The 23763-nt window shown below is 37.5% G+C and overlaps 3 protein-coding genes across 8 annotated transcripts; 1 reads left to right on the top strand and 2 right to left on the bottom strand.

Moving 5' to 3' along the window:
- Positions 1–257: 257 nt before the first annotated feature.
- Positions 258–23500, bottom strand: LOC308395318 (serine protease 1-like; the record flags this gene model as incomplete). Its single annotated transcript, XM_080880119.1, has 6 exons — positions 258–413; positions 4539–4681; positions 4946–5007; positions 5365–5541; positions 5674–5866; positions 23452–23500. 6 exons carry the CDS (start codon positions 23498–23500, stop codon positions 258–260), a joined length of 780 nt encoding a protein of 259 aa, XP_080736245.1.
- LOC308395329 (uncharacterized protein) lies at positions 584–3968 on the top strand. Of its 6 annotated transcripts, none has more exons than XR_013971372.1 (4): positions 584–797; positions 2307–2357; positions 2618–2713; positions 3257–3968. XR_013971372.1 is itself a non-coding variant. In XM_080880123.1 (4 exons), the coding sequence occupies exons 1-4, from the start codon at positions 1134–1136 to the stop codon at positions 3572–3574; spliced, it is 480 nt and encodes a 159-aa protein (XP_080736249.1). In that variant the 5' UTR covers positions 884–1133; the 3' UTR covers positions 3575–3968. The 6 variants fall into 6 exon arrangements, 1 of the variants encoding a protein (XP_080736249.1); XR_013971373.1 differs by having other exon boundaries at positions 607–797; positions 2307–2361; XR_013971374.1 differs by lacking the exon at positions 584–797 and adding an exon at positions 883–1135.
- Positions 9697–12281, bottom strand: LOC308395618 (putative nuclease HARBI1). The gene is made up of 4 exons (XM_080880535.1): positions 11626–12281; positions 11437–11549; positions 11240–11351; positions 9697–11159 (listed from the first exon to the last, which is right to left on the bottom strand). The coding sequence occupies exons 1-4, from the start codon at positions 12056–12058 to the stop codon at positions 10777–10779; spliced, it is 1041 nt and encodes a 346-aa protein (XP_080736661.1). The 5' UTR covers positions 12059–12281; the 3' UTR covers positions 9697–10776.
- Positions 23501–23763: the final 263 nt, after the last annotated feature.

The raw sequence follows: 23763 nt of genomic DNA, 5'->3' as shown, positions 1-23763 counted from the left end.
TCATCATTAGGTGTCCTGCAGCTGATTGATGGCATGTCACGAACCCGGTTTCCATCTTCACAGTGTCAATTTCACAGTTTCTGAAGAACAAAATGATCTACTATCTGAAACTATATTCACACCACACATATTTTTTTATACACATAAATTTACATTTCTGAGAAAAAGTAGTTCTGGGATAGAAACAAATCACACCACACATATTTCTTGTAGAGCTGATTGTTTAATTTTTTTTCTTGAAATCTTATTTAATTGAATTATTTTCCATTATTTGGTGTAATGAAGTTTTTTATCCAACCAATGTAAGAGCAGACCTTCAGAGAAACAGCTGATCCACTACAGACACATTCCTCACTTCCAACATGAACACCGTAAATCATGTTGTTGAATAACACTCCACCACCAGAATCACCCTGAGAAAGAAAATATAATCCATACACTGTAATCCCTAACAGTTGTTCTAGCTCATAACTAATAAGCTCATAACACTCAAATGTCGTTTTGTAGTTGAGCAAACTATAAAGTATTGAGCTCTGTTGGCTTTTATGCAGCTTTAATTGAATAGGGCTCAATATTTTTTAGCTAAATTTTTTGGAACGCTCAAAAAGTTTAAGAAGCATATATTAGTGACGTTCTGGTGGGTGGAGTCTTGTCGCTCCCTCAGGAAAGCTTAGTCAGCCATCTTGAATTTACCTTGATACGGGGAAGTTTTGGCCAGCCCGTGTGGATTAAGAGTCCCCAACTTCAACCCACCACGACCACCACCTTATTTTTTTTCATCAACTGCCCTAAATTTGGTAAGTCTAACGTGTTTTTGTTTTGTTTAAATTTAATTTCGATAAACATTCTTTTTTTATTTTTTACTGGAAATATATTCGTACTTTGTGCACAGTGAATGTTTGTTATAAATGAATTCGAATCCAAGTAATTGTAATTTTAGAAGTTTTCTAATGTGACAAATACGTAATGTTATTTCAAATTAGAATGATGTAACGTTTTGGCGGTTTTCCGTGGGGGACAACATTTCCCATAATGCATTGTATTCTTGCCCGGGAAGTTGACGGTGGCAGTTCTAGCTCCATGCATTTGAACTTTCTACTAAAACTTTCCACTGGTTGTCGTATTCGCCGGTAATGTACGTGCGTATTGTGAGTATACTTATTTCAATAAGTGTCCGTGTTACACAGTCAGTAGTTTACGCTGTTGAGCTGTGTGTGTGTGCTAGCATGAAGCGAACAATAATAAACAACATGAGTGTGTTATCATGATGGTAATTAGACACGTTTGTATTTTTTCGTAGTCTCAAATGTGTGGTTGTGAGATAATCTCGAAATCCTTTTAACAGTTTAGAGGGGTATTCCACTAAGCGAGCTCTACAAGTCAAGGCTTGCGGAAAAATGCATCGCCTGATTCAGCCTAACATTATACACTGGTCGAACTCGGTGCTACGAACGAAGTTCAGCTAAATTGTTCGCGCTAATTCGACAAGGCTCAACCAGCCAGACTGAGGCGCCTCCTTGACACCTTTAAGCCAGACCCTATCGATCTTTGCTAGATAAATTGAAATGAAATTAAAATAAAGAGCCGCGTTCTGCTCCCAGGCTAAGAAAGAATCATTGATGCAGACTGTGCGGATCACAAATACTCCCTAACCTGTAAGGCTGGGGTGTCCAAACTTTTTTCACTGAGGGCTACTTACTAGAAATTAGGTAAATAACCTTAACTTTAGTGTATTAAAGTGTATTAAAGATCACAAAATCACTTAAAAGTGGTCGAATATGTTATATTGTTGAATATAATTAAAGACAAAACTGCTTTCATCACAGCTTTCCATAAATGGATCTTTATTGATTCATTCAGAAAAAGCTTTGGTAGCTTATTTTCAGAACAGCAGCCTCAGATTTCTTCTTAGACAGAAGATTTACAGCACAGAGAAAAAACAATAAAAGGGAAAATAGGACGGGTAAATTTCAAGTTTGTTATTTAAGTTATTAAGCTTAGCAACACACCTATCAACATTAGTTTGAAACGGTTAACATTAACAGACTGAACTGGACTTAATAACAGGAGTGCATATAATCTTAGTAAATTATTGTGGTGAGTATCAGCTGCGCTGGGTATGTAAATCGGGCCATCCAGCTGCGGTGCTGATTCGACGTCACTCGTGCCAAAAATCCGGACAAATGTCACTTGATCAAGGAGCAGATCTGCATCAGATGAGATCAGCTGACTACTTGTGTGTGTGTGCTGTGCAAAAAATGTTTTTGAACATTAATAAGTCGTCTTTGTGCACATATTGTTTACAGATATCAGACTGCAAAGAGCGCTACAGAGAGTCAACATTTCACCAGTTGTCAGTGGGTGAGTTTTATAATTTGTGTCCCAATTTAAATAAAAAATAAATACAAAGAAACTAGAGAATTTTGCCTTGAATTATTCAAAATTTTTAGATTTTTTTTGGGTTACCCTTCTAGATTGACAGGTTTAGCCCGTTACACAAAAAGTTTGGACACCCCTGATCTATAACAATGACAATCAGAACATGGCTATCCAACACTTTGTTTTTACTCTGCATTTGTGTAAATACTATTCTAATAGATATTGTGTGTTCATCTAGGAACAGCATGATGTAAATACAAGACGGGCCCTCGTCCTTCGTGCACTTCCTGTGTACCTGCGTGAAGATGCCTCCACGTTATTCAGGACTTGTGATGTAAGTGTACTGGCCTCAGCATCAACCATATGACATCGCTCAGAACTCAAGGAGAACCAGGGTGTATATCAGGAAGGATGTTCAACACAGTCCTCATCTGACTTGTTTTCTCCCATATATCAACTATTGTTGAATAAGATTGCAAGAAGATTGTTACGCATAAACCAGAAAACATGAAAATAGTTGAAAGATTATTATACAAAAAAAATCTGCAGATAAAAACTATCTCCCTTTTTAAAATTCAAGTGTTCTATTTTTTTGGAGGTGCCATGTTGTGGTCAGAGAAATGTTTGGTAAATAACAAAAACAAATATCTTGGCATATATTTATTATTGAAAACATTTATTTACACATATGTTTTGAAACCAAACCCAAATTAAGATTATTGTAATGCATCATGATGTATCGCAATATCAAATTAAATCGTTGACATTATAATCCTAAAAGAAACGTGCGACTTATGAAGATTCACACCTCTAATCAATAGCATGATTTGTGTCCTTGTGGGGCTGAACTCATTCTTGTATTATTTTTGTTTTGCAGTCAGCAGATGGTCCAGACCTCACTGACACTCCTGTGGCTCTGCTGACAGTTGTCACGGATGACACTACTGATTCGGCCCTCTTCAGTCCCGAAAGCATCTGCATTGTCGTTGAGGATGAAATACTTGTGAATGGTCCCACAAATCTGGCTGAGTCATTTCTCCTGCTCTTTGGGTACATCTATGCATTAGACCTACAATACCCAAAGAAACTTGAGCTTACATTCACATTTATCCAGAAGGTTGTGATGTGCCTTGAGGACAACAAACCACTGAAAGGGCGTCTACTGATGCTGAAGAATGATTTGTTCAATGAGTGAATCATTCAGAATGGACTACTTGTTAAGCTGAGTATTGAGGAAGCTTTTTTGTTTGTTTTTTTCCTAATCATTTGCCTCTTCTACCTCACATTTAAGATGAATGACTGTTCAGTTCACTATTCATGTTTAATGTTCTGTTGCCTAATACGTAAATGCACTGCCTTGATGTTTGTTCCCTATAAGTACAGCAGTGGAAACCAGTACTGTTTTTTTTATGTATTTTTAAAAAAAGAAAGTGAGCTGCAGCTGTCAAGGTACAGTAAGTGTTAAATGCATCAATGTTCTAATAGCTGCAATTGCTGTTAATACTGAAAATGTTATTGAATTTTAGAATTGAGATGGAGACCCTTGGAGTCTTTTTCTCTTGTTTTATTTATGAAGCACTTTTTTATGAGTGAGCTCTGTTTGTGCCTTTTTAAAAGCACATTGTGTTTAATAAAAAGTTGTTAAATTGTTAGTGTTGTTACTTTCATGTTTTCTAACACTTTTAGCTGATTATAATTTACTGGGTAAACAGTTTAGAATTATTTGTAAGTGTATTTCCCACAGTATTTTAAAAAATATTGAAGATTTTAAGTGTTATTTCCCATATTATAAGTTAGAAAATATGAAAAAGTTTGAGTTTATTTCCCACATCGTATGAGTTGCAATATGTAAAATATTTTGAGTGCATTTCCCACCTTAATTAAGTTGAAAAAATTGAACATTTTGAGTTTATTACTCCCTAATTATAAGTTGAGGAATATCAACATTTATGAGTTAACATTGAGGTAATTTAAGGCAACTGCAACTATAATTTTTATTTTAGTTAAACTTAAAACTTTTAAAAACATCACTAAAAAATTGTTGTGTAATCTGTTACACAACAATTTTTGAGTTCTGTGAACTTATTAGGTTTTACAGTGTAGGTTTATTTTAAAACATCTGATAATGGAGAGTAAACGTTAGCAGCATGGCAGCTCACCGGACATGTGTCCACTCCAGCTTCTTCATAACACATCGTGTTTCCATTTGGCCATAATAATGGTAAATCACATGGAGTGAGATTAAGCTCACAGTTAACAACATGCATCTTTGCACACCTGAGATGAGGCGGTTCATCAGGGACTAAAAAAAAAGAGGAAAAGAACAAAAGCTACTCAGTGTTTCATGCAATGAAATCAGATCAGAAACACGCTTTCACTCATTTCTGGAACAAAATGTGTGAAGCTGAGCAGCATTTAAAAAGGAGGGAAACTGAGAGTATATCCACCATAAAATCAAATAAATACTGCATGTCATCACAGTTGTAAAATTAAAAAGGTTCACAAGCCAAAATCAAATTCTAAAGTAAGCTAGAAAAATGAAAAAATAAAATAAAATAGGTCTTACGTGCGATGTTCTGTAGATCTACTAGATAACCACCAAGGCCTGCAATTTTAATTTCATTTCCTCTACAAATTAAAGAATAATAATTAATTAGTCCATCCATGTGTTGTGAGTACAAGATAAATTCATATGATTGGAGTCCACAGGCTGGGTATTTCCAGTTCACTATGACTAAAGCTAAATTAACTTTGAGGATTCAAAAATTAAACATTAAATTTCTGATTATTCTCTGAATTTTATGCCACTCTCATATTTTATTGTCCTTTACTCTGGGTCATGAATGCATCTCCTAAAGTAAAGAGTCTTATTCTCATTCTAAAGCATACTTGCAGATTTGCTTTAAGCATGTAAGAAAATCTAAATAATTCAGGTTACAACAACAGTTTAAAAAGAAAACCTATCATGCTTGTGTTGGAACTCACATGTTCGGAGGAATGGAACAATCAGGTAACTGAACAAGGTCAGTCCTGATCGATGCCGGTGAGATTTTCAGTAGCATGATGTCATGTTTTCCTGTTTGGTCCTCAAAGATTTGGTGATCCTTAATTGTAACCATACTTCCTGGACCTGGATGAATTCCTACATATGCAGACATAGTCCTAAACAATGGAAATGGTTATAACAAAGTCTTTATTATGAAAATAAAGAACAAATATCAGTAATGATTTTTGCCTCTGGCCTTTTCGATTCTGTCTAATCTTAAGTTTTAAGTGAAATTCTCATTTTCTCACCATCCAGGTTGATCTATCCAACAGTGAGCTGCAGTTAGAACCCACTCTCTGTGGATCAGAGAGCCTCCACATCGAGAAACAGCTGTTCCTTTGGTTGCAGTTATTTTCACATGGTACAGATGCTTGGTGTTTTCACAGTCATAACCGTTGAAGATTCTTTTGTGTAAATCCAGGACTGCGCTCTCTGTGACACCTGAAATAAGCCCAGTAATTTACTTACAAATAGTTGCTTCACTGTCTGAACAACATTATCTTTCTCAGCCAGTTGTTAGGCTAAAAAGATTTATCATAAATAACTGATGAAATTCAAACATATTGTATGAGCGAGTGTTCCTGATACTGGGAAATTCTGACAAATGTACAAAACTGATATCAAAGGAGAAACAAAGAATTAGAAGGACATACATGATATTAACACAAAACAAGCAAAACAAGCCTTTATTAACATAGATGTGTCATAACCTAAGGAACAGTTCAAACAGACAAAGTTCAAACAAGCACAGGAAGTGAGTGCAGTAGTTCACTTACCAACCCACAGGAGGAGAAGGAGGAACTTCAGATGAGCCATTGCTGTCATTCAGCTTGCAGTGAATGCTGTGCTGGGACCCTTTTAAGCCTCATTTTTTAGTTAGTGATGGATCCACCAATCAAAGAGCCTAATGTTATCAACAAAACCCCATTGGTTCGTTAGGACAGTTTTCATGCAAATGTTGAACATCTCTTCATCTTAACAAAAAAGTGTCCTCATTATTTGTAGTCTTTGTCATCCACATACTCCAGGAAATGATACTGCATTTGTTAAAATAAGTTGTTTTTTAACAGAATAATTTCAAAGTTTAAGTTAATTTATACACACACAACTTTTTAGGGTGTGTGTATATCTTTTTCTAAGAGTAGCATAAAGGAAAAACTATAAAACATCTGTTCTTCAATTAGCAAGATATTGACTGACTTAATTTAACAATGTGTTTATTTTCTTTTTTGTTTGTATTTTGTATTGCACTTTCCTGTATTTTAATAAGTGATACTGCTGAACAACTACGTCTGGCTCACTGAGCACAAAACTCGGGGCCTTAGAATTTCCTGTTCAGTTCAATACTTGCTTATGAGAAGCAACATTTTCAAGAAGCAACACATATCAGTTGTGGTAACAGCCTTAAAACCTTTCTCTGTGCCTCTTTTAGTGGTCAGCTGCTACTTTCTAAGTTTTTGTTGGTATTTCTTATTCAGCTTAAACGTGCTGCTGTTGTTTAGCGCGACATCTGCTGGTTCCCTCTTTCTGGCGCAGAGAGAAAAGCTGATCAGCTGATCATTGATCAGTTTCATGATTGAATTAGCATCTTTCTAGCTGAAGTAGTTATGAAATCGCGTTCCTTTTCACCTCAACTTTAAAGTTCGACCTCCTCTGCTGTAACTGGTCAAGCCCAGAGTCGATCATGACCAACTGGCCAATCCACCACCATTTATTTATATCGTTAAAAAAGAAAAGAAATAAAACCCCATCGGCCCATAAAAACGAAAAATCACGAGCGGCCCACCGGGCAAATGCCCGGTATGCCCGATGGCCAGTCCAGCCCTGACTATATACAATATTTTGAAAGAGAAGACACGTCCATGCATTTTGCAATCACTACTGGAGCTACTGCGAAGTTGGCACTCAATTCCAGCTGTAAGTCAGAGCTGTGGTCAAGACATGATACCAGGAGAATTCATGTCAAGCACGTTTATTAATGCAGCAGAAAGAAAAAAGTGTGCACAGTATGTGTTTTGTGGTTTGAGGATACTCACTGTTTCTGCACTCAAAGCTCACAGACTAACAAAAACAACAGTTTACAAGTGAAGTTAAATTTAGTCTCTTTACATTTTTGTGCCACTTATATAAAAAGGTAAAACAGTGGCAAGTTTTGGGTTTGCAGGAGCTGTTTTACTTCCAGTCAGGCTGCAGATGGTTAGCATGTGCTTATGTTTATCTCTGTTAGTAAAATGTCTTCTCCTGCCATTGGCTTATCAAACAGAAGCAAGCTGGCTGTCATGGTCCTGGGTCATGTGACCCAGTGTTTGAGTTTTTTTTTTATATCTTTGGTATTCATTTGTGCCCTAGTTTAGTTCATCTAGTTAATTTCTAGGTTGCTGTTTAGTCCTTTGTTTCTTAGTTGTTTATGTCATCTCCTCCTGTACTCAGTCTCCCTGGTTCGTGCGTCTACCTGTCATGCATCATGTCTGTGTGATTATGTTAAGTTCACGTCATGTCTAATCTCCATGTCTCCTGTTTTACTTTGAAAGTCTGTGTCCAATGTCAGTGTATTTAGTTTCACTTCTCCTGTCCGGTCTTCAGGTTCATGTGTGTCAGCTGTGCTCCCATGTGTGGCCACTTCCCTTGATCATCCCTTATATGTATTCAGTCTCTGTGTTTCATTCAGTCTGTGTTGCGTCGTCTGTGTTCCACCCACTATTTCATGTCAGGTTCCACGTCTCTGTGCAGGTCATGACTCATGTTGCTTATTCATATATTTCATAGTTCCTTCATGTTCTGGCACAGTCTTGTTTATAGTCTCACTGTTCTTAGTTTCTTTCCAGTTTAGGTTCCTGTTTAGTTGTTGTCCTCTTCAGCTCTCGTTTAGTTTAGTTCATGTACTCCAGCCTCAAATAAAGGCTCGCCTTTTGTTTGAAGTTAATTTTGTCTGCTCATCTGTGTCCACACCTGGGTCCTCCAAACGCTCTCCACACGGTCAGCCACTGAGGACCGTGACACTGGCATTGTGTTAACTTATACTCCCTCAATCTGTGTTTGATTAAATTTACATTATTTTAGTTTTAAACACGTTATTATAAGCTGCTCTTTTTATGACTGGGATTTTGCACACAAACACAATGATTTACTTTGACTACAAACATGTGGCCACATAATTTTATTTAACCCATTTTTAAAAGCTTGACTCTGATCCCTGGATTGTCTTGCAAAATACTACAAAGGTATTTTGTAAGTTCTTCTTATATAAACTTTCAGGATTTTATTGGTGATGACAGATTATATTGACTGATTGTTCTGGAAGGACAGACAAATAAAAACTGGAGGATGCTGAGTAGAGAGGGTGGATGTGAGATGAGGCAGTAAGAAAGTAGGTGGATAATAGAAACTAATAATAAGATCATCAAGAGTTAATTCATTTGATTAGTTTCATTATTTTTATCTTACTGTTTTGTTTTTGGTGAAGGGATGATTAAAATTACACTTTCAGCAGTGATTAGTAAAGAAAATGAGAAGCTGTTGTGTTTCAGTGTGACCACACAGGGGCAGTGCTGTATAAATGTTGTGTTATCTTACCAGGCATGGTCTCTTTATAAATGCCCAACAGAGCAACAAAATGAGTTTAATTATATGCTCTGTGGTCAGTTGTCAGTTTGGTTTACTTGATACAAACCGTCTCCTCTCAGATCTCAGAGGACTGATGTCTCATAATGGGTCCCTGCATTAGTGTGATGGAGTGTCTGTAGTCGAAATCAACTGATTTTTTTTTCTTCAAAAAACAGAAACTTCTGACTGACTGATGGCTGATCTTCTCTGTTCCCCACAGATTTGCCATCTACTCAGCTAATGTGATGGTGGACAGGAAACCTGGGCCCTGTTTCAGGAAGCCGGTTTGGAAAACTCAGAGTGAAAAACGACACTCACGGTTGAGTAACCCCGAACTGTCCAACTCGGAATATTCGGTTTCAGAAAGGCTGATAACAATTAGTTCAGTCAACGCGGAGTTGCTTTAACCCCAAGTGAAGCGCGCGGACGAGGATACATAAAGCCCTGATAAGCGGAGCACAGATTAAGCGAGTCACCATGGAGACGGAGGGAAAGAAGGCGGGGTCAATGTATTTCACAGCGCTTGAGGCCGAAATTCTGATGGCAGCATATGCCGATAACATGCAAATTCCGCGGAAAAAAGTAACACAGCCTCAGCTGCAAAAGAAAGTGAGCATGCATGGCAAAACATAGCCGACAGAGTCAATGCGTGAGTGTTAATCTAAACATTGATCTAGGGATTTCCACCCATTTAACACGTTATTTTATCATATGTTATTTTATTTGTTATTTTATACATTTTATTTTGTGATGTGATGTGAGCGCAGGTGCAACCCAACAGGCCCCAAACGTGCCTGGCAGCAAGTAAAAATGAAATATAAAAATATAGTCCAAACAGGTAAGGTGTAATTGTATTATGAGCCATAGTGCTTGGTCTGTTTGTCCCATGTAAATCAATTGCAGTTAGAGGCTACATTAATTTTCTTTCTGTAAGCACTTATTGAAATTATCTGAGCACATTACAAGTACATATTTGCTTACTCTGTATGCTCAAATGTGGCCCGTTATAGCCAACAGAAAAAAAGCGGAGGCCCGAAAAACAGGTGGGGGTCCTCCACCACCACCACTCACAGAGGCTGAGCAGTTGGCCCTCAGCCAAAACAGTGGGCGCCCTGTGGCCGAAGGCATCTCTGCGGGGACATCCTCTGAGTCAATAACCCCGCAAGACACAAGTGCCTACATAGGGGGTAAATTCAAAATAATACATGATGTGCATACATCCTTTCTTCACAGTCACCTTTGCAGTGCGACTCATTCATTTGATAAACTCTTTACCATAATGGATTATTTTGTAGTGAAGTTATTTTCCTACTGATTTTGCCTTGCCTCAGTCTTGGTTGTCTTTGAGAGCATAATGACAATGAAGTGTAAGGTGATTGGTATGTTTGTTAATTGCCATTTGGTCCCTTGTAAGTTATAAGTGACCTGTATAAACCTCATATTCTATCAGTTGATGGTGATGGTGTACTGCATCTGGTGCAGCCTCCTGTTGAGCCAGACCAACATGCAGTTGTGAGTAATACTCCACAGATTATATGAGTTTACAGTAGAACAGCAATGTTGTTAATTTCTTTACTACAGGAAAATAATGAAGAAACATTGACAGCTGTTACAGAGGAGGAAGCAACAGAGACACTTTATGAGGTTTACATCTTTTAATACTTTGTGTACAGGAAATACAGGCGACCAATAAAGCCAGTTGAACAAAAAATCTGTTTATTCTTCTTTCAACATGTTGAGGTGATGGGTCAAAGGAAATGATTGTGACATATGGTGTCTCTGACTGCTCTTCCATCTTGTATGTCCGTGGGAGGGTCAGGATGTTCATGGTTTGGATCACTGCTGATGTCTGGTTCAGAAGGACAGTGTTCTCCTCTAATTGTGGCAATGTTGTGAAGAATCACACATGCCACAATAATGTCACATGCCCTTTCTGGGGTGACCCTGAGTCTTTGCAGGCACTGGAACCGGGCCTTAAGCATTCCGATAGTCATTTCAATTCTGGCTCTTGTCCTGCAATTAGCCAGATTATATCGCTGCTGTGGGCCCGGTTCAGGGTCAGGGTAAGGGGTAAGCAAATAGGGTAAACATGGATACCCCCTATCACCAAGCAAGTAGCCAGTGAACTCTCCTAAGACAGAAGGGTACACTTCAGTTCAAATGTCCCTGAAGCAATTGGTCTTTATATATTTTAAAGTATTCTCAACTCACCATGTCCAAATTTTGTGCTCAGTGTACATTCACGGAATATTTGTGAGTCATGGACAGAGCCTGGCCACTTGGCTTCCACATTTGTGATAATGTTGGCAGCATCACATATGATCTTCACAGTGCAGAGAACACAAATTAGCATCCATTACTATAATGAAATAATTTGTTAGTTTGACATGCTACAGGGAACTATGTACCTGCACATTAATGCTGTGGAAAGACTTCCTGTTCACATAGTCTCCTTCATTTACTGAAGGAGCAATGATTGGAATGTGAGTGCCATCTGTACAGCCAATCACGCCTGGGAACCCTGAAAATAAATGTGCAATTTAAGTAGTAGTCCAAGTATCACCACATCATACATTAAGTTTTGGTCATCCTGATACCTGCAATTTTGTGGCATCCCTCTTTGATAAATCTTGTGGGTCTATGACCGGGGAACACCACAGACGAGTACAGGAGACGTTTCAGTGCAACTGTAACATTCCTGACTGCCCGACAGACGGTAGCCTTGGAAACGTGCTCAGCGTCACCAATATTATACAGAAAGCTCCCGTTTGCAAGAAACCGAAGTGCAATACAAATAATATGCAATGAACTGAGAGCATGTCCGCGATGTGTCACATGCGTAATATATGGCCTGAGGATGTTATCCAAATAAATTATAGATTGTGCTGAGAAACGGTAACGTTCGCACAGAAAATCATCAGGAAATGATAAAATGTCCAAACGCGCTCTGATCACTCTCTCCCGGCGGAGAGCTCTGCGGAGAATTTGGGCTTCAACATCTACTGGCTCTTCAAGGAAGTGGCACGCCATGTCCGACACTTCCTACTGTCAGGTTTCCGACAAAGGGGCGGAGACAGTCAGGGTTAGTTGTAGTAAACCTGCTAGGGGGCAGGTTAGCTTCACGGAGTGTGTCGTCATAGTGACTCACTCAGGCTGCAGCTGAACTCGCTTTGTGAAACCGAAAACCCAGAGTTTTCGTTAACTCAGGGTATACTTACTCAGTTTTTCCACTAAACCGGCTTCCTGAAACAGGGCCCTGGGCTCTAATGTCAATTATTTGTTTTCAAATCATATAATATATTCAAAGCACTTGAGTTATTCCTAAGAGATCGAACTTAGAGATAGATCCACCTTTTTCCTCATCACCACATCATAAACTTCATGTAAAACACTGACTATAGCTGACACATATTCTCAGCACAGTCAGACATTTAAGACTAAACAGCACAAGGTGGAGGAGAAGTGAGAGTCAAACATTTGAGTAAAAGTATCTTGTATTTGAAATTTCTGTGTTTGCAGTGCTGTGTTTACTCAGTGGATCTAGATCAGGGGTGTCCAACTCGAATCCTCGAGGGCCGGTGTTCTGAAACTTTTACATGTGCCCCTGCTGCAACACATCTGAATACAATTAGAAGGTCATTAGCAAGACTGTATAGAACAGGGGTGGGCAATTCCAGGCCTCGAGGGCCGGTGTCCTGCGGGTTTTAGATCTCACCTTGGGTCAACACACCTGAATCACATGATTAGTTCATTACCAGGCCTCTGGAGAACTACAGGACATGTTGAGGAGCTAATTTAGCCATTTAAATCAGCTGTGTTGGTTCAAGGACACATCTAAAGATGGGACACCGGCCCTCGAGGCCTGGAGTTGCCCACCCCTGGTATTGAACCTGACCTGAACACCTCAGCGTGCAGTCAAGTTCTATAGTCTTGCTAATGACATCACTTCCCTCCCTCTTTTTAAGTCCAGACTCAAAACTCACCTATTCACATTAGCCTGTTCCACATCAATTTTTCCATCCCGCTACTTTAATTTTTTTATTTTTTACTTAACTTTTCTAATAACTTGTTGTTATTATTTTGTAAATTGTTATGTTTGTTGTTGTTATTGCTTGTGTGCAGTGTCCTTGAGTGTTTTGAAAGGCGCTTTCTTAAATAAAATGTATTATTATTAGTAGTAGTAGTTTTAGTAGTATTAGTATTATGTTATTTCAGGACACCAGCCTTCAAGTTTTGATGCCTTTTTTTGTCACCTGCATTCCAGATGGTCAAATTCTGTGTTTTCTAATATGTAGAGTGTCTCTGCTCTCTGTCACACTCTGGGATGAATCACAGCTTCCATTATTAGTTTACAGTTTGTGTTTCTCATTAAACTTTGCATTATTTAGCACCATTTTCTATTTCTAAGCTTTATCACAATATCTGTTCATTTAACCATATTTGCACTAAAATGCTGTTATACAAGAATCCATTTCAAGCCTGGGAGACCTTAGAGAATATGACAAACATTGTTGTGTTTTTGTCTGCATCTTTTTGGAGCATCTCAAGATTTTGTGATCTTTTCCGATGCCATAATACTTGAAAGATGGTGTGCATGTTTCTTCAGGAAAAACAAGCTTTAACACAAACTGAATGTGCTGATGTTACAGTGATGATGTGTCCTCAGTCATATTGTTCAACAATGTCTCCCTCAGCTGGACTGGTGAAAATTAGCAGACAGGAAATAAGGCTACGTTCACACTGCAGGCGAAAGCGCATCAAATCCGATTTTTTTGACCCTATGCGACCCATATCCGATCATGGTATGACAGTGTGAACGGCACAAATCCGATATTTTCAAATCCGATCTGGGTCACTTTCGTATGTGGTACTGAATCCGATACATATCCGATGTTTCAGAAAGCGACTGCTGTGTGAATGGTCATTTCGCATTAAATCCGTCTTTTACGTCACTGACACAAGACAGACGCCAATTATCAGCGTCGGAGAAGCGCCCGATAAGACATTGCGAACGCTTCCTGGCCATCCAGTGTAGATGTTAGTGAAACTGTTGGGAAGACAACGTTGGAGAAACGTGAACATTTTATTTGTACTGTATAATCTGTAGATTCTGACAGAAATCTGCAACTATCCTTTGAAGCACCGCTCCTCTAAAACAGCAATAAGGATAATTATTAGGTTATCTACATTATTATGTAAATAACAAAATAACTTAAAGCAAAAATTGGGAAACGTAAAGTCGGAAGTCTTTATATTAACGGCCATCAGTCAAACAATATTGTTTGCTCAGGGTATAACCAGAGTGCGTTGTGTGTGACGTCTTCTTTTGCGCATGCGGGCCGCTTTTAGCATTCACACTAGAGCGCGTTTGCTGTCGCATTTTATTTGTAGTGTGAACACGCAGACAAAAAAATTGGATTTGATCAAAAAATCGGAATTGAGCATTAAGACCTGCAGTGTGAACGTAGCCTAAGTGTCCCCTTCAGTCTGGGCAGAATGAAGTGTTTAACCCTTTAAGACCTACCACAGAACCAAGTCTGCCAGAGCTTATATTATATTTTTACATGTTGTAGTGCCATTTTTGGGAGCATTTCAAGTTGCTATACATCAATACAACCATTACAGCCTAAATGTTAATAATATGCATGCATTAAGTGCATAGTAATTACATAAATTGCAAAAAATTGCAATAAACTACAAAAAAATTGAAAATCGTTTTTGTTTTTTAACATATATTTCTAGTTAGAGAAATTTAAGAGGCTTATCCCTCAAAACTGTAAATACAAAAAAGTTGCACAAACAAGTTTCCCACCACAGGAAATTTATTTTGAGTGTCTTCATAGTTTTATTTTTGAAATACACCAATTTCTATACACTGCAGGAAAAACGAAAATAAATATTATAGTGCAAATTTGCAAAAAAGCAGCATATGCATCAAAATAAACTATTTCCAGCAGTGCAATATGAGTCCTAAGCCTCCCAGAAACGACACAGAAAGTCATAAAGTCAAACATAACTTTTAAAAACACCAGTATAGGCTCATGAGGCCTTGGTGGTAAAAAAAACTACATTTCCGCGACAATGACGTCACTTCCGGTTTCGGGCAGGACATGACGGACATGCGATAGTTTGTGCTGATGGACGTAGGAAGTGTTATGAACAGCTGATCGGATCGGCAAAGCCTGTTTCTGGAATATTATGGGTTTTTTTGCTGCAAGTGCTTTTTATGCAGTTTTTGCAAAGCTTTATGTGGAAGGAAACTGTGACCTAGGACAAGCTGATGCCATAAGATGTAAGTACAACTCCTCCGGTTTCATATGCAAAAACAATTATTGCGCTACCACGCTACCACGCTAGCTCACGTGGTTGCAGTGCTACCGGGATTTTAAAATAGTTACGCAAAACGGAGCGTGCCCGCTCTGACCGGTTTTAAAGGGTTAAATGAACTGGTTAAATATTGATGTTGAATTTCTTATTGACTTTTCGTAGTGGTGTATCCATTTGTCTTTTTATCTCTGATTGTTCTGTTTAGGATCATAAGAATAAATCATTTTGACCAATGATGTTGTGTGACATTGTGAGCTAAAAAGTTCAGCACTTTTTTAAAGCACTCTTACTATTTTGTTAGTTATACTCCAAAACATTGTTTGAATTTATGAACTTATGATGTTTTCAGTGTTTTGGATCAGGTCAGCTGAGAAAAGTTCAGACAAGTCGATGACGATGTGAAATCATGTTTGAGATTTCAAATCAATATTTCAGGTCATGTATCAAGTAAAAAGTCACTAAAGGCAGTTCAAGTCTGTTTGGTGCTTCATCCCCAACATTTTATCTTCAGTTATTTTCTTGAACTGAAACTCTTATTGTTGTAAACTGCTGTGTTGGCCTCTACTTTATGTTGCAGGTTTAGAACCTGATCGCAACTAGTCTGAAGTTTACTCTGTTCTCTGTTGTGATTAATGCCAATAAAAAGTAACAATTACAAGCCTGTGTTCACTAACAGTCTGTTCAATACTTCTAGAAGATATCATCTTTCATTTCCTCACTGAGGAAAATGAATGAAGAGAGAATAAAACAGGTTTGGTTGAGAGAGCAAGTGGATGAAGAGGAAAGGGAGTGAGGAAGAAAAATAGTTAATAGTTTGTGGTGGATTTTTGTATGATATGTATAACTATCTAACTATATACACTATATGCCTATCTGCACTGAACATATATACTCTAATTTTCACTGTAACTTTCATGTAGCGTCTTAAGCACAGGGTTTTCGGGAGGAGCCGTGCTACTCTCTGATAGGAAGCAGGACCATGCTCTCCTGGAGAATGGAACAACTTAAAAATTCGATTAGAGTGTTATCTATTCTAAATATCGCTTGGAAAAGTAGAGTCAGCTAGTAAAGCATGCACTTTAGAACAGCACACAGCAACACTACATCTGAGCGGACTACACCTTTCTTGGCTGCTGCCTCAAAGCACATTGTGCGCTGTCTATCTTGCGTGCTGCACAATAGCGTTTAATATTTAGTATCTACTGTTATCTACTGCTAGCTAGTTTATTGTGATGGTGCTGTATTTATCATTTTTTGTGTTTTGTTTGTTTTCTCTTCTGTTTTTTTTTCTCTCCATACAGGTGATCCAGGTGTTTTGTTTGTTTTTCTTTCTTCCCCCCTTTCTCACCGTCTCTTCTCCCCTCTGTTTTTCTTTCTCTCCCTCTCTTTCTTTCATTCTTTCTCCCTGTCCTATCCCTCAGTCATGTCTGTCCCGTTTGTAGCAACCGAAAATAAAATAAAATAAATACATAATTATAATAAAGGTCAATCAAATGGACCAATATGGCAAGGCCATGATGATCCACTCGGTAAAATAGATCCGCTTGGCATCTTTCTTGGCCTTAAGACAACAATTCTGATGGCTAAAGATCCAAACGGGACCAAAAAAAAAAAGAGTCTTAAGCACAAGACATTTTGCTTCACCGTGGTTTATTAAGGTTTTACATTAACAGGACAGTTAATGCTGTCGAGAGTTTGCCTGAATAACTCATCTCCAGCTCCGGTAACTAACCTTCCCTAATACACACTCAACGTCTTTCATGCAGCACAACCAAAACAGTAACATTGTAACAGAGCACGATTAAAATATCATACAATATAATCACACACACACACACACACACACACACACACACACACACACACACACACACACACACACACACACACACACACAGCTGATTGGCTGAAGTAGGGTTCAATAAAACTTGTTGGTTGTTGGTTTGTGCACTGCTCACCTCCACATTAAATAAACTGCTGCTCATGTGTGTTTGTAGGTTCTCAGTCATCCAGGTCATGGTTGTCTAAGGAGCCTGGAAAGAAAGCGACTTTACTTCTTTAAGGTTCTGGATGATGTTTAACTTCTTATCCAAGAAACGTCTTCACTTCATGAGCTTCCTTTGCTCATGTTATACCTCCGGGCAGTTTAATTTAATGACCATGCAGTGCAGTGCTCTCAAACACACAGCAGAGGGCGCTATGCACATTCCCTGACGTTAAGAAAAATACAAGTGGAGGAGGAAACAAACAGCAGCATTGAAAGAGAAAACTGAGGAGTTCAAAACGAGTTAATTTAGTCTCTTATTGTAATAATAAACAATATTTAAACATCACTTTGCTGCTTCACGTTAAAAGAGCTCTGTGTGCTTTTACTGCTCAGTAGGAAAATATTGATGCAATTTAAAAGACGTTGTTTTAATTAGCATTTAATGATATCTACTTTTAAATGTTTTCACTACTTCCCAGGAAATTTGAACGTGCTGCCTAATATGGAAAATGAATCATGATGAAATCCTGAAATCTATTCTCATATTAATTTTCTTTTAATGTTCTACAGGTCTAAAAATAAAAACCTCCAGTGACAATAAGCAATATAAATATTTTTTTAAAAACTATATGTTATAGAGCTTTGATGAGGTGAAACACATTCTCAGTTTATTGGTTATGAGAATAGTTATGACAGTGTTTACGCGAGAAGCATTAGAGTGAAATAGTTTTGTGTAACAGCGACATCTGGTTTGAGTAATAGTGTCCATGAGCTTTGTGAATATTAAAAGATTAGTTTTCACTTTGGTCTTAGAAGTATAAAAATGCAGGACTGAAGATAAGATGGAAACAATGTATTATGAGATATAAAATACATATGTTCATATGTATTATGATTTTATTTTATTTATTTTCTGTTTTGGGGGTGGGGGTTGTGTGATTAGAGTTGGGACAAAACAATGGACAGTTTCAAAAAATGCATTTTATCAACAAAACGTATTTTGATAGTTACTGTATTTATTTTAATGCCCTGTATAGTGAAGTGATTAAAAGAAAAGTTTATCTGCCACCAATGAGCCAACAGCCTCCACGTAAACATTTTCAGCCTCAACAATCAACTCAGATTTATGAAGTTTATCATGTTCAGGCCCTGCAGCTGGTTGGTGGCATGTCTGATCAGAAAGCCTTTCTGCATCTTCACAGTGTGAGTCTGAGAGTTTCTGAACAACAGCATGAGCTGCTACACACCTGACACCACATTCAAACACACACAAGCTGCAAATCTAACACAATAATTTAGACCAAACAAAAAGGTTCACAATTTGCAGTTAACATGAAGATATTCTAGAGCAGAAACAACACACAGCACACAAGTTTCATGTAGAGATGATTGTTTATTCTGGATGTTATTTTCATTCAGTTATTTTCCATTACTTTTTGGATAAATTGTCTGGTTTATCCATTTCATGTAAGAACAAACATTCACAGTAACAGCTGGTACAGTACAGACACGTACACCACTGCCACTGATTACACCATAAATCATGTTGTTGTAAATCACTCCACCACCAGAATCACCCTGAGAGAGAAAAATATAGTTTGTGTTCAAGTTTCTTCCAAAAGATCTAAAACATACAGAGATGATATACAGTGATGTTAGCAGTCAACTTACCTTACGTGTATCTACATTAGGTTCTTCCAGACACAGCCTGTTGTTATATGGCACATATGCAGTACACTGAGAGTATCTGGTAGGCTCACAGTCAGCAACATGCATGTTTGCACACTGGAGATGAGGTGGTTGGCCAGGGACTGGAGAAAAAAGCCAAAGAACAAAAGTCATTCATAACCTTTCAAAAACTAAAATCTTGAGGAAATTGATGTTTTGTCTTTTTTCTGGATGTTTCCAAATGATTTTTAAACAAGGAACCTGGCATACAGTATATCTACTATAAAATATAAAATCTTTGTTTATATTACAGTAGTCAAATAAAACGTGAATGTAACTGTAAAACAGACACAGAAACCAAAATAAAGTCTAGCATAAACTGTGAAATAATTCATCAAAAAACTTTCTTACGTGTGTGGCCTGTCGCATTTACCCTATACCCACCAAGTCCTGTAACCTGAACGACGTCTCCTCTAGAAACAGACCAATAAATAATAATCAATTACTTTCAGGTCCATCCATGTGTTTTAAACATCAAATAAATTAATAAATCTCAAAATTTCAACTTTATTCTCAAAATGATCTATACTATGTTTTTTTTCTGGTCATCAAGTCGCTTCCACACAGCTTTACTAAGAAGCTTATAAACATGTTTGATTCACAAGGAAAATTCTGACACTTTCTGCTGCATTAACAACACACTGTCATTTACCTGCTACTGCCTCATGGCTTGGCTCCATTTGTATGGGCTACAAGATACTAGATACTATTTTTTAGTCAAGGTCTGCTTATAACACAAGAATGAACAAATTGAGAGCTGTTTTTTTACAGTCTTGGGATTTGGTCATCTTGATGAGCAAACAGTTCTCAAGCAATGCAGAATCCATGAATTAGGCGCAATCCTCTCAGCCATAGACTGTCAGCATTAGTTAGACAGGGCAAATTAGTATGATCGCAAAAATGGGTTGACGTCAGCAGAAACCCAGCAAACATCTACTCAAAATGTAAAAATACACTCAAAATAAAAGTTGAAGAGATGTTGCAGATCTTGCTACAGTGTTGCTTTGAGTTATGTCTTTATGTCTAATGTGTTAAGTTGTGTAAGCATATTAGATGGTGTTTAAAAAAACAAAACAAAGATACATGTGGTTACAGAGGCTCTTAACCTTCCTGCGATTTTATTTTAAGTGTTCGAGATGTTGCCTTCCCATCAACTCAAAGCAGGCTGGCCATTCTGATATCTGGCACTGACGAAGCATTTTCATCCAGAAAACTGCGACTCAGTGGATATTATACTTTTTCATGCCACTTTCTGTATACCCTAGAGATGGTTGTGTGTGTGTGTGTGTGTGTGTGTGTGTGCTATAAATAATATAAAAATATATAACAGCAAAATACAACACTGGTGTGGCAAATCAAAGAAAAGTTGCAGAAACATTATGATTTGATCATCACTGTGCTATCGGTGCTGCTGTTTTTAATCTAACATGACAGCCACACATTGGAGATCTGAAACTTTAAACGGCGTACATTTAAAACAGGTCACTCACTGTTTTCAATGCCCATAGCTTAATAAAGAAGGTCAGGAAGTCACTTTATTTTGGCTCCAGATCAAATTGAAATTTGTAGATTGAACAGCTGATAAATAGTTTACAAATGTTACTGATACATTTTCTAATCTGTGTTCTATTAGCTGTATTTCCAGCAGTGTGAAGCAGACTGAGGAGCAGATTCAAACCAAACCTGTTTGCTCCTAAACTGATGGTGTTAGTAATGTATGTCTTAACAAGTTGCTTATATAAAACTTATTAGTTCAGCAGACAATCTATGTCATGTTTAAAGCATACTATAAATTAAATAACTAATGAAAATTTGATGCTTCCTGCTCATTTTACACGAAAACTCTGAACATAATCTCAACAGGAGCATATTTCCATGGTGATCTTACCAGGTAACAAGAGAGCCACCTGAAACACTGAAAACTTAGAAATTGGGCTCAGCGTGCATCACTAACAGATTAACCGTGCTTCACTGTCCACCACTCTGAAGCCAGTCGCCCAGAAGAGGGAGACTAAATTCTGAAAAGGCTGCCAACCCAGTACTTCATAATAATATGCTAAAAATACAGAAATGTTATTGAAGTTGTGTGATTGGGTTAAAAACAGTATGTGGAATTCTGACTACTGCAATACAAAGTTAAAGAATTACCAATATGAAATTGTGACATTTAATTAAAAAACAAATAAAAAAAAACAGTCATCTGGCACAGGTAATCATTGGGTAGAAAAAAATCAAAACATTAACATAAGAACCTGAAACATCTTATATCAGCATCTCAAGGATGAATACACAGTAATTTCATGAAAACTCACATTTTAGGCGGTTTGTTACAGTCAGGTAAGGCTACAGGCTGAATCCCAGTCAGTGGCTCAGAAAGTTCCAGTAGCATGATGTCATGCTTTCTATTAAAGATATTTGTCTTCCATATGTTTGTCTTAAAGAAATTGAAGAAAGCTGTCTTCAGTCTGTGAAAGATGCCTTGTTTATAGGGCTTTTTCTTTGCCACTTTCACACTCAGAGTCCTGCACAAGAGAAATAGTGACTGTACTATTAAAATATGAGAATGATGAATGTTGTTATTATCTTATTGTTGCTATGAAAAATTATTGGTAATTATTTTTGCTTCAGTATTTTAAGACACATTGCAGGACAATTTGTTAATGAATTTTCTTTATGTAAAAACTGTAGATTTCTCACCATCCACTCTCCTGGCAGTGAGCTGCAGTCAAAACCCACCGTGGATGGATCAGTGAGCCGCCACAGTAGCCCTTTATTCCATCCTTTTGTGAAATAACTTTCACGTGATAGTGACGCTCATTTTGACAGTCGTGACCACCATAGATTCTCTTGCGCAAATCCACCACGGTGCTTACTGTGACACCTGAAATACAGTACAGTACAATAAATTGTTTTTTTTAACTTTACTTAAGTACAATTTTGAGGTACTTTACCTAAGTAGTTCTTTTTTTCTGACTACTTTTTACTTTTACTCCCTACTCTTCAGATTCAAGCTAAGTATAATTAGAATGAAAAAAAGTTAGCCTAAAGTTTGTATTCCCATCAACTGATGTTATGTTATTACATACAGTTCGTTTAGCTTTGCACATAGAAAAAGATACTTTTTACATGAGTACATTTCAGAGCTGGTACCTTTCTACTTTTACTTGAGTAAAGAGTTGAATCAGTACTTCAACTTATACTGCAGTATTTTTTTAAAAGTAGTATTTGTATTTCTATTTAAGTACAGAATGTCTGTACTTTTGCCAACTCTGGTTAAAAGTGAATTCTGGGTTTCAAAAAAGAAAAGAGAGACAGGTGGAAATTAAACTCGTAGCAAAGCCCAAATAAAATAAAGTTTGACTTTCCCAGTATTAGTTAGCTCACTTCTTTCTACTTCTAGCAGAAAATATTTTGTTCTTTTTGTAGCCACCGTGTAATCGATGCTGGCGTCCGGTTTGTACATATAAATACTAAATCACTTACCCTGACCTGCTGCCAGGATAAAGACATTAAACCTCTGGCTCAGGCTTAGCTGCCTCAGTCCAATCTACTCATACCTACACTCCAGACGCTGAGCCACTGATATCTGAAGAAGCAGCATTTTGCACACTGTGACTGTTGCAGGTGGGGAGACCTTTCATTTAAAACAGATTAAAACCCATTTGAGTTCCACTAGGTCTCAAGACAGAGATGTATTTCACATTGCTAGACAATGTTTGAAAATTGATATTAAAGGGATTACTTAAGTGATTTTTGCCAAGCAGTAAAACATTCTTTTGCACCACCATATAGATGAGAATTTGAATTTAGATTTAAATTTGAAAAGTTCACACATATTTCTTTATATTCGTATTTGGTGTGAGGTACGTAAAAAAACAAACAACCAAACAAAACCAAAAGAAAAATCCCCACAAAACCCCACAAAAAATAAACACAAAACAAAACATCTAATAAAGTTATCATTAAAAACATTTAAATGTAAAAAAAAGGCTTTCACATCTCTTACATTTCATATCAGTCATTATCAATAAATCTACTCATCTAAGCAGAGTAATGATCCATGTCTGTGCAGTGTTATACTTTAAGGATTGGCATGGTTTGCAATACTACGGTGGTGAGGCACAACGTGCTATTTCTTTCACACAGCTCAGAGTCCCTGATAGCAGCACTGGGACCAGACAACGAGCTTTTAAAAGAAAAGCTGTAAAAAGTCTCCTGAATGAAAAAAAATCTCTAATAATTAAAAAAACAAACAAAAAACTCACAGAAACCTGGAACCATGACAGCAAAACTTGGTTAACGCAGATATCTGATTACCCGAGGAACAGTTTTTTAAAAACAAACACACACACATACGAAATAAGTGCTGTTGTTGACTCACCAACCCACAAAAGGAGAAGGAGGAACTTCAGATGAGCCATTGCTGTCATTCAGCTTGCAGTGAATGCTGTGCTGGGACTTTTTAAACCTCTTCTCACTGTACTGGTGGTCATGGAGTCACCAATCACAGAGAAGAACTTTATCAACAACACTCCATTGGCTGGAACGTTCTTCATGCAAATATTGAATATGTCTTGTTTTTTAAAAAAATTAATGTGTTGCTCCTCGTTAATTACCTTGCTTTTCTTCCCGGAAAAAAGAAGGTAATTAACCTGGAGTTTTTATACAGCCAGACTGGGAAACTAAGCTCATG

This window comes from Rhamphochromis sp. 'chilingali' (genome assembly GCF_963969265.1).
Source record: "Rhamphochromis sp. 'chilingali' genome assembly, chromosome: 4".
In the NCBI taxonomy this organism is placed as follows: domain Eukaryota; kingdom Metazoa; phylum Chordata; class Actinopteri; order Cichliformes; family Cichlidae; genus Rhamphochromis; species Rhamphochromis sp. 'chilingali'.
This window is presented reverse-complemented; position numbering and strand designations above follow the sequence as displayed.

Coding starts and splice junctions, on each gene's coding strand:
- LOC308395329 (XM_080880123.1), top strand. Junction 2,358..2,617: donor CAACATTTCACCAGTTGTCA/GTGGGTGAGTTT, acceptor GTGTTCATCTAG/GAACAGCATGATGTAAATAC. Junction 2,714..3,256: donor CGTTATTCAGGACTTGTGAT/GTAAGTGTACTG, acceptor TTTGTTTTGCAG/TCAGCAGATGGTCCAGACCT.
- LOC308395618 (XM_080880535.1), bottom strand. CDS start 12,058: ATGGCGTGCCACTTCCTTGAAGAGCCAGTAGATGTTGAAGCCCAAATT. Junction 11,550..11,625: donor GGGATGCCACAAAATTGCAG/GTATCAGGATGA, acceptor ATTTATTTTCAG/GGTTCCCAGGCGTGATTGGC. Junction 11,352..11,436: donor TCCACAGCATTAATGTGCAG/GTACATAGTTCC, acceptor TGCACTGTGAAG/ATCATATGTGATGCTGCCAA.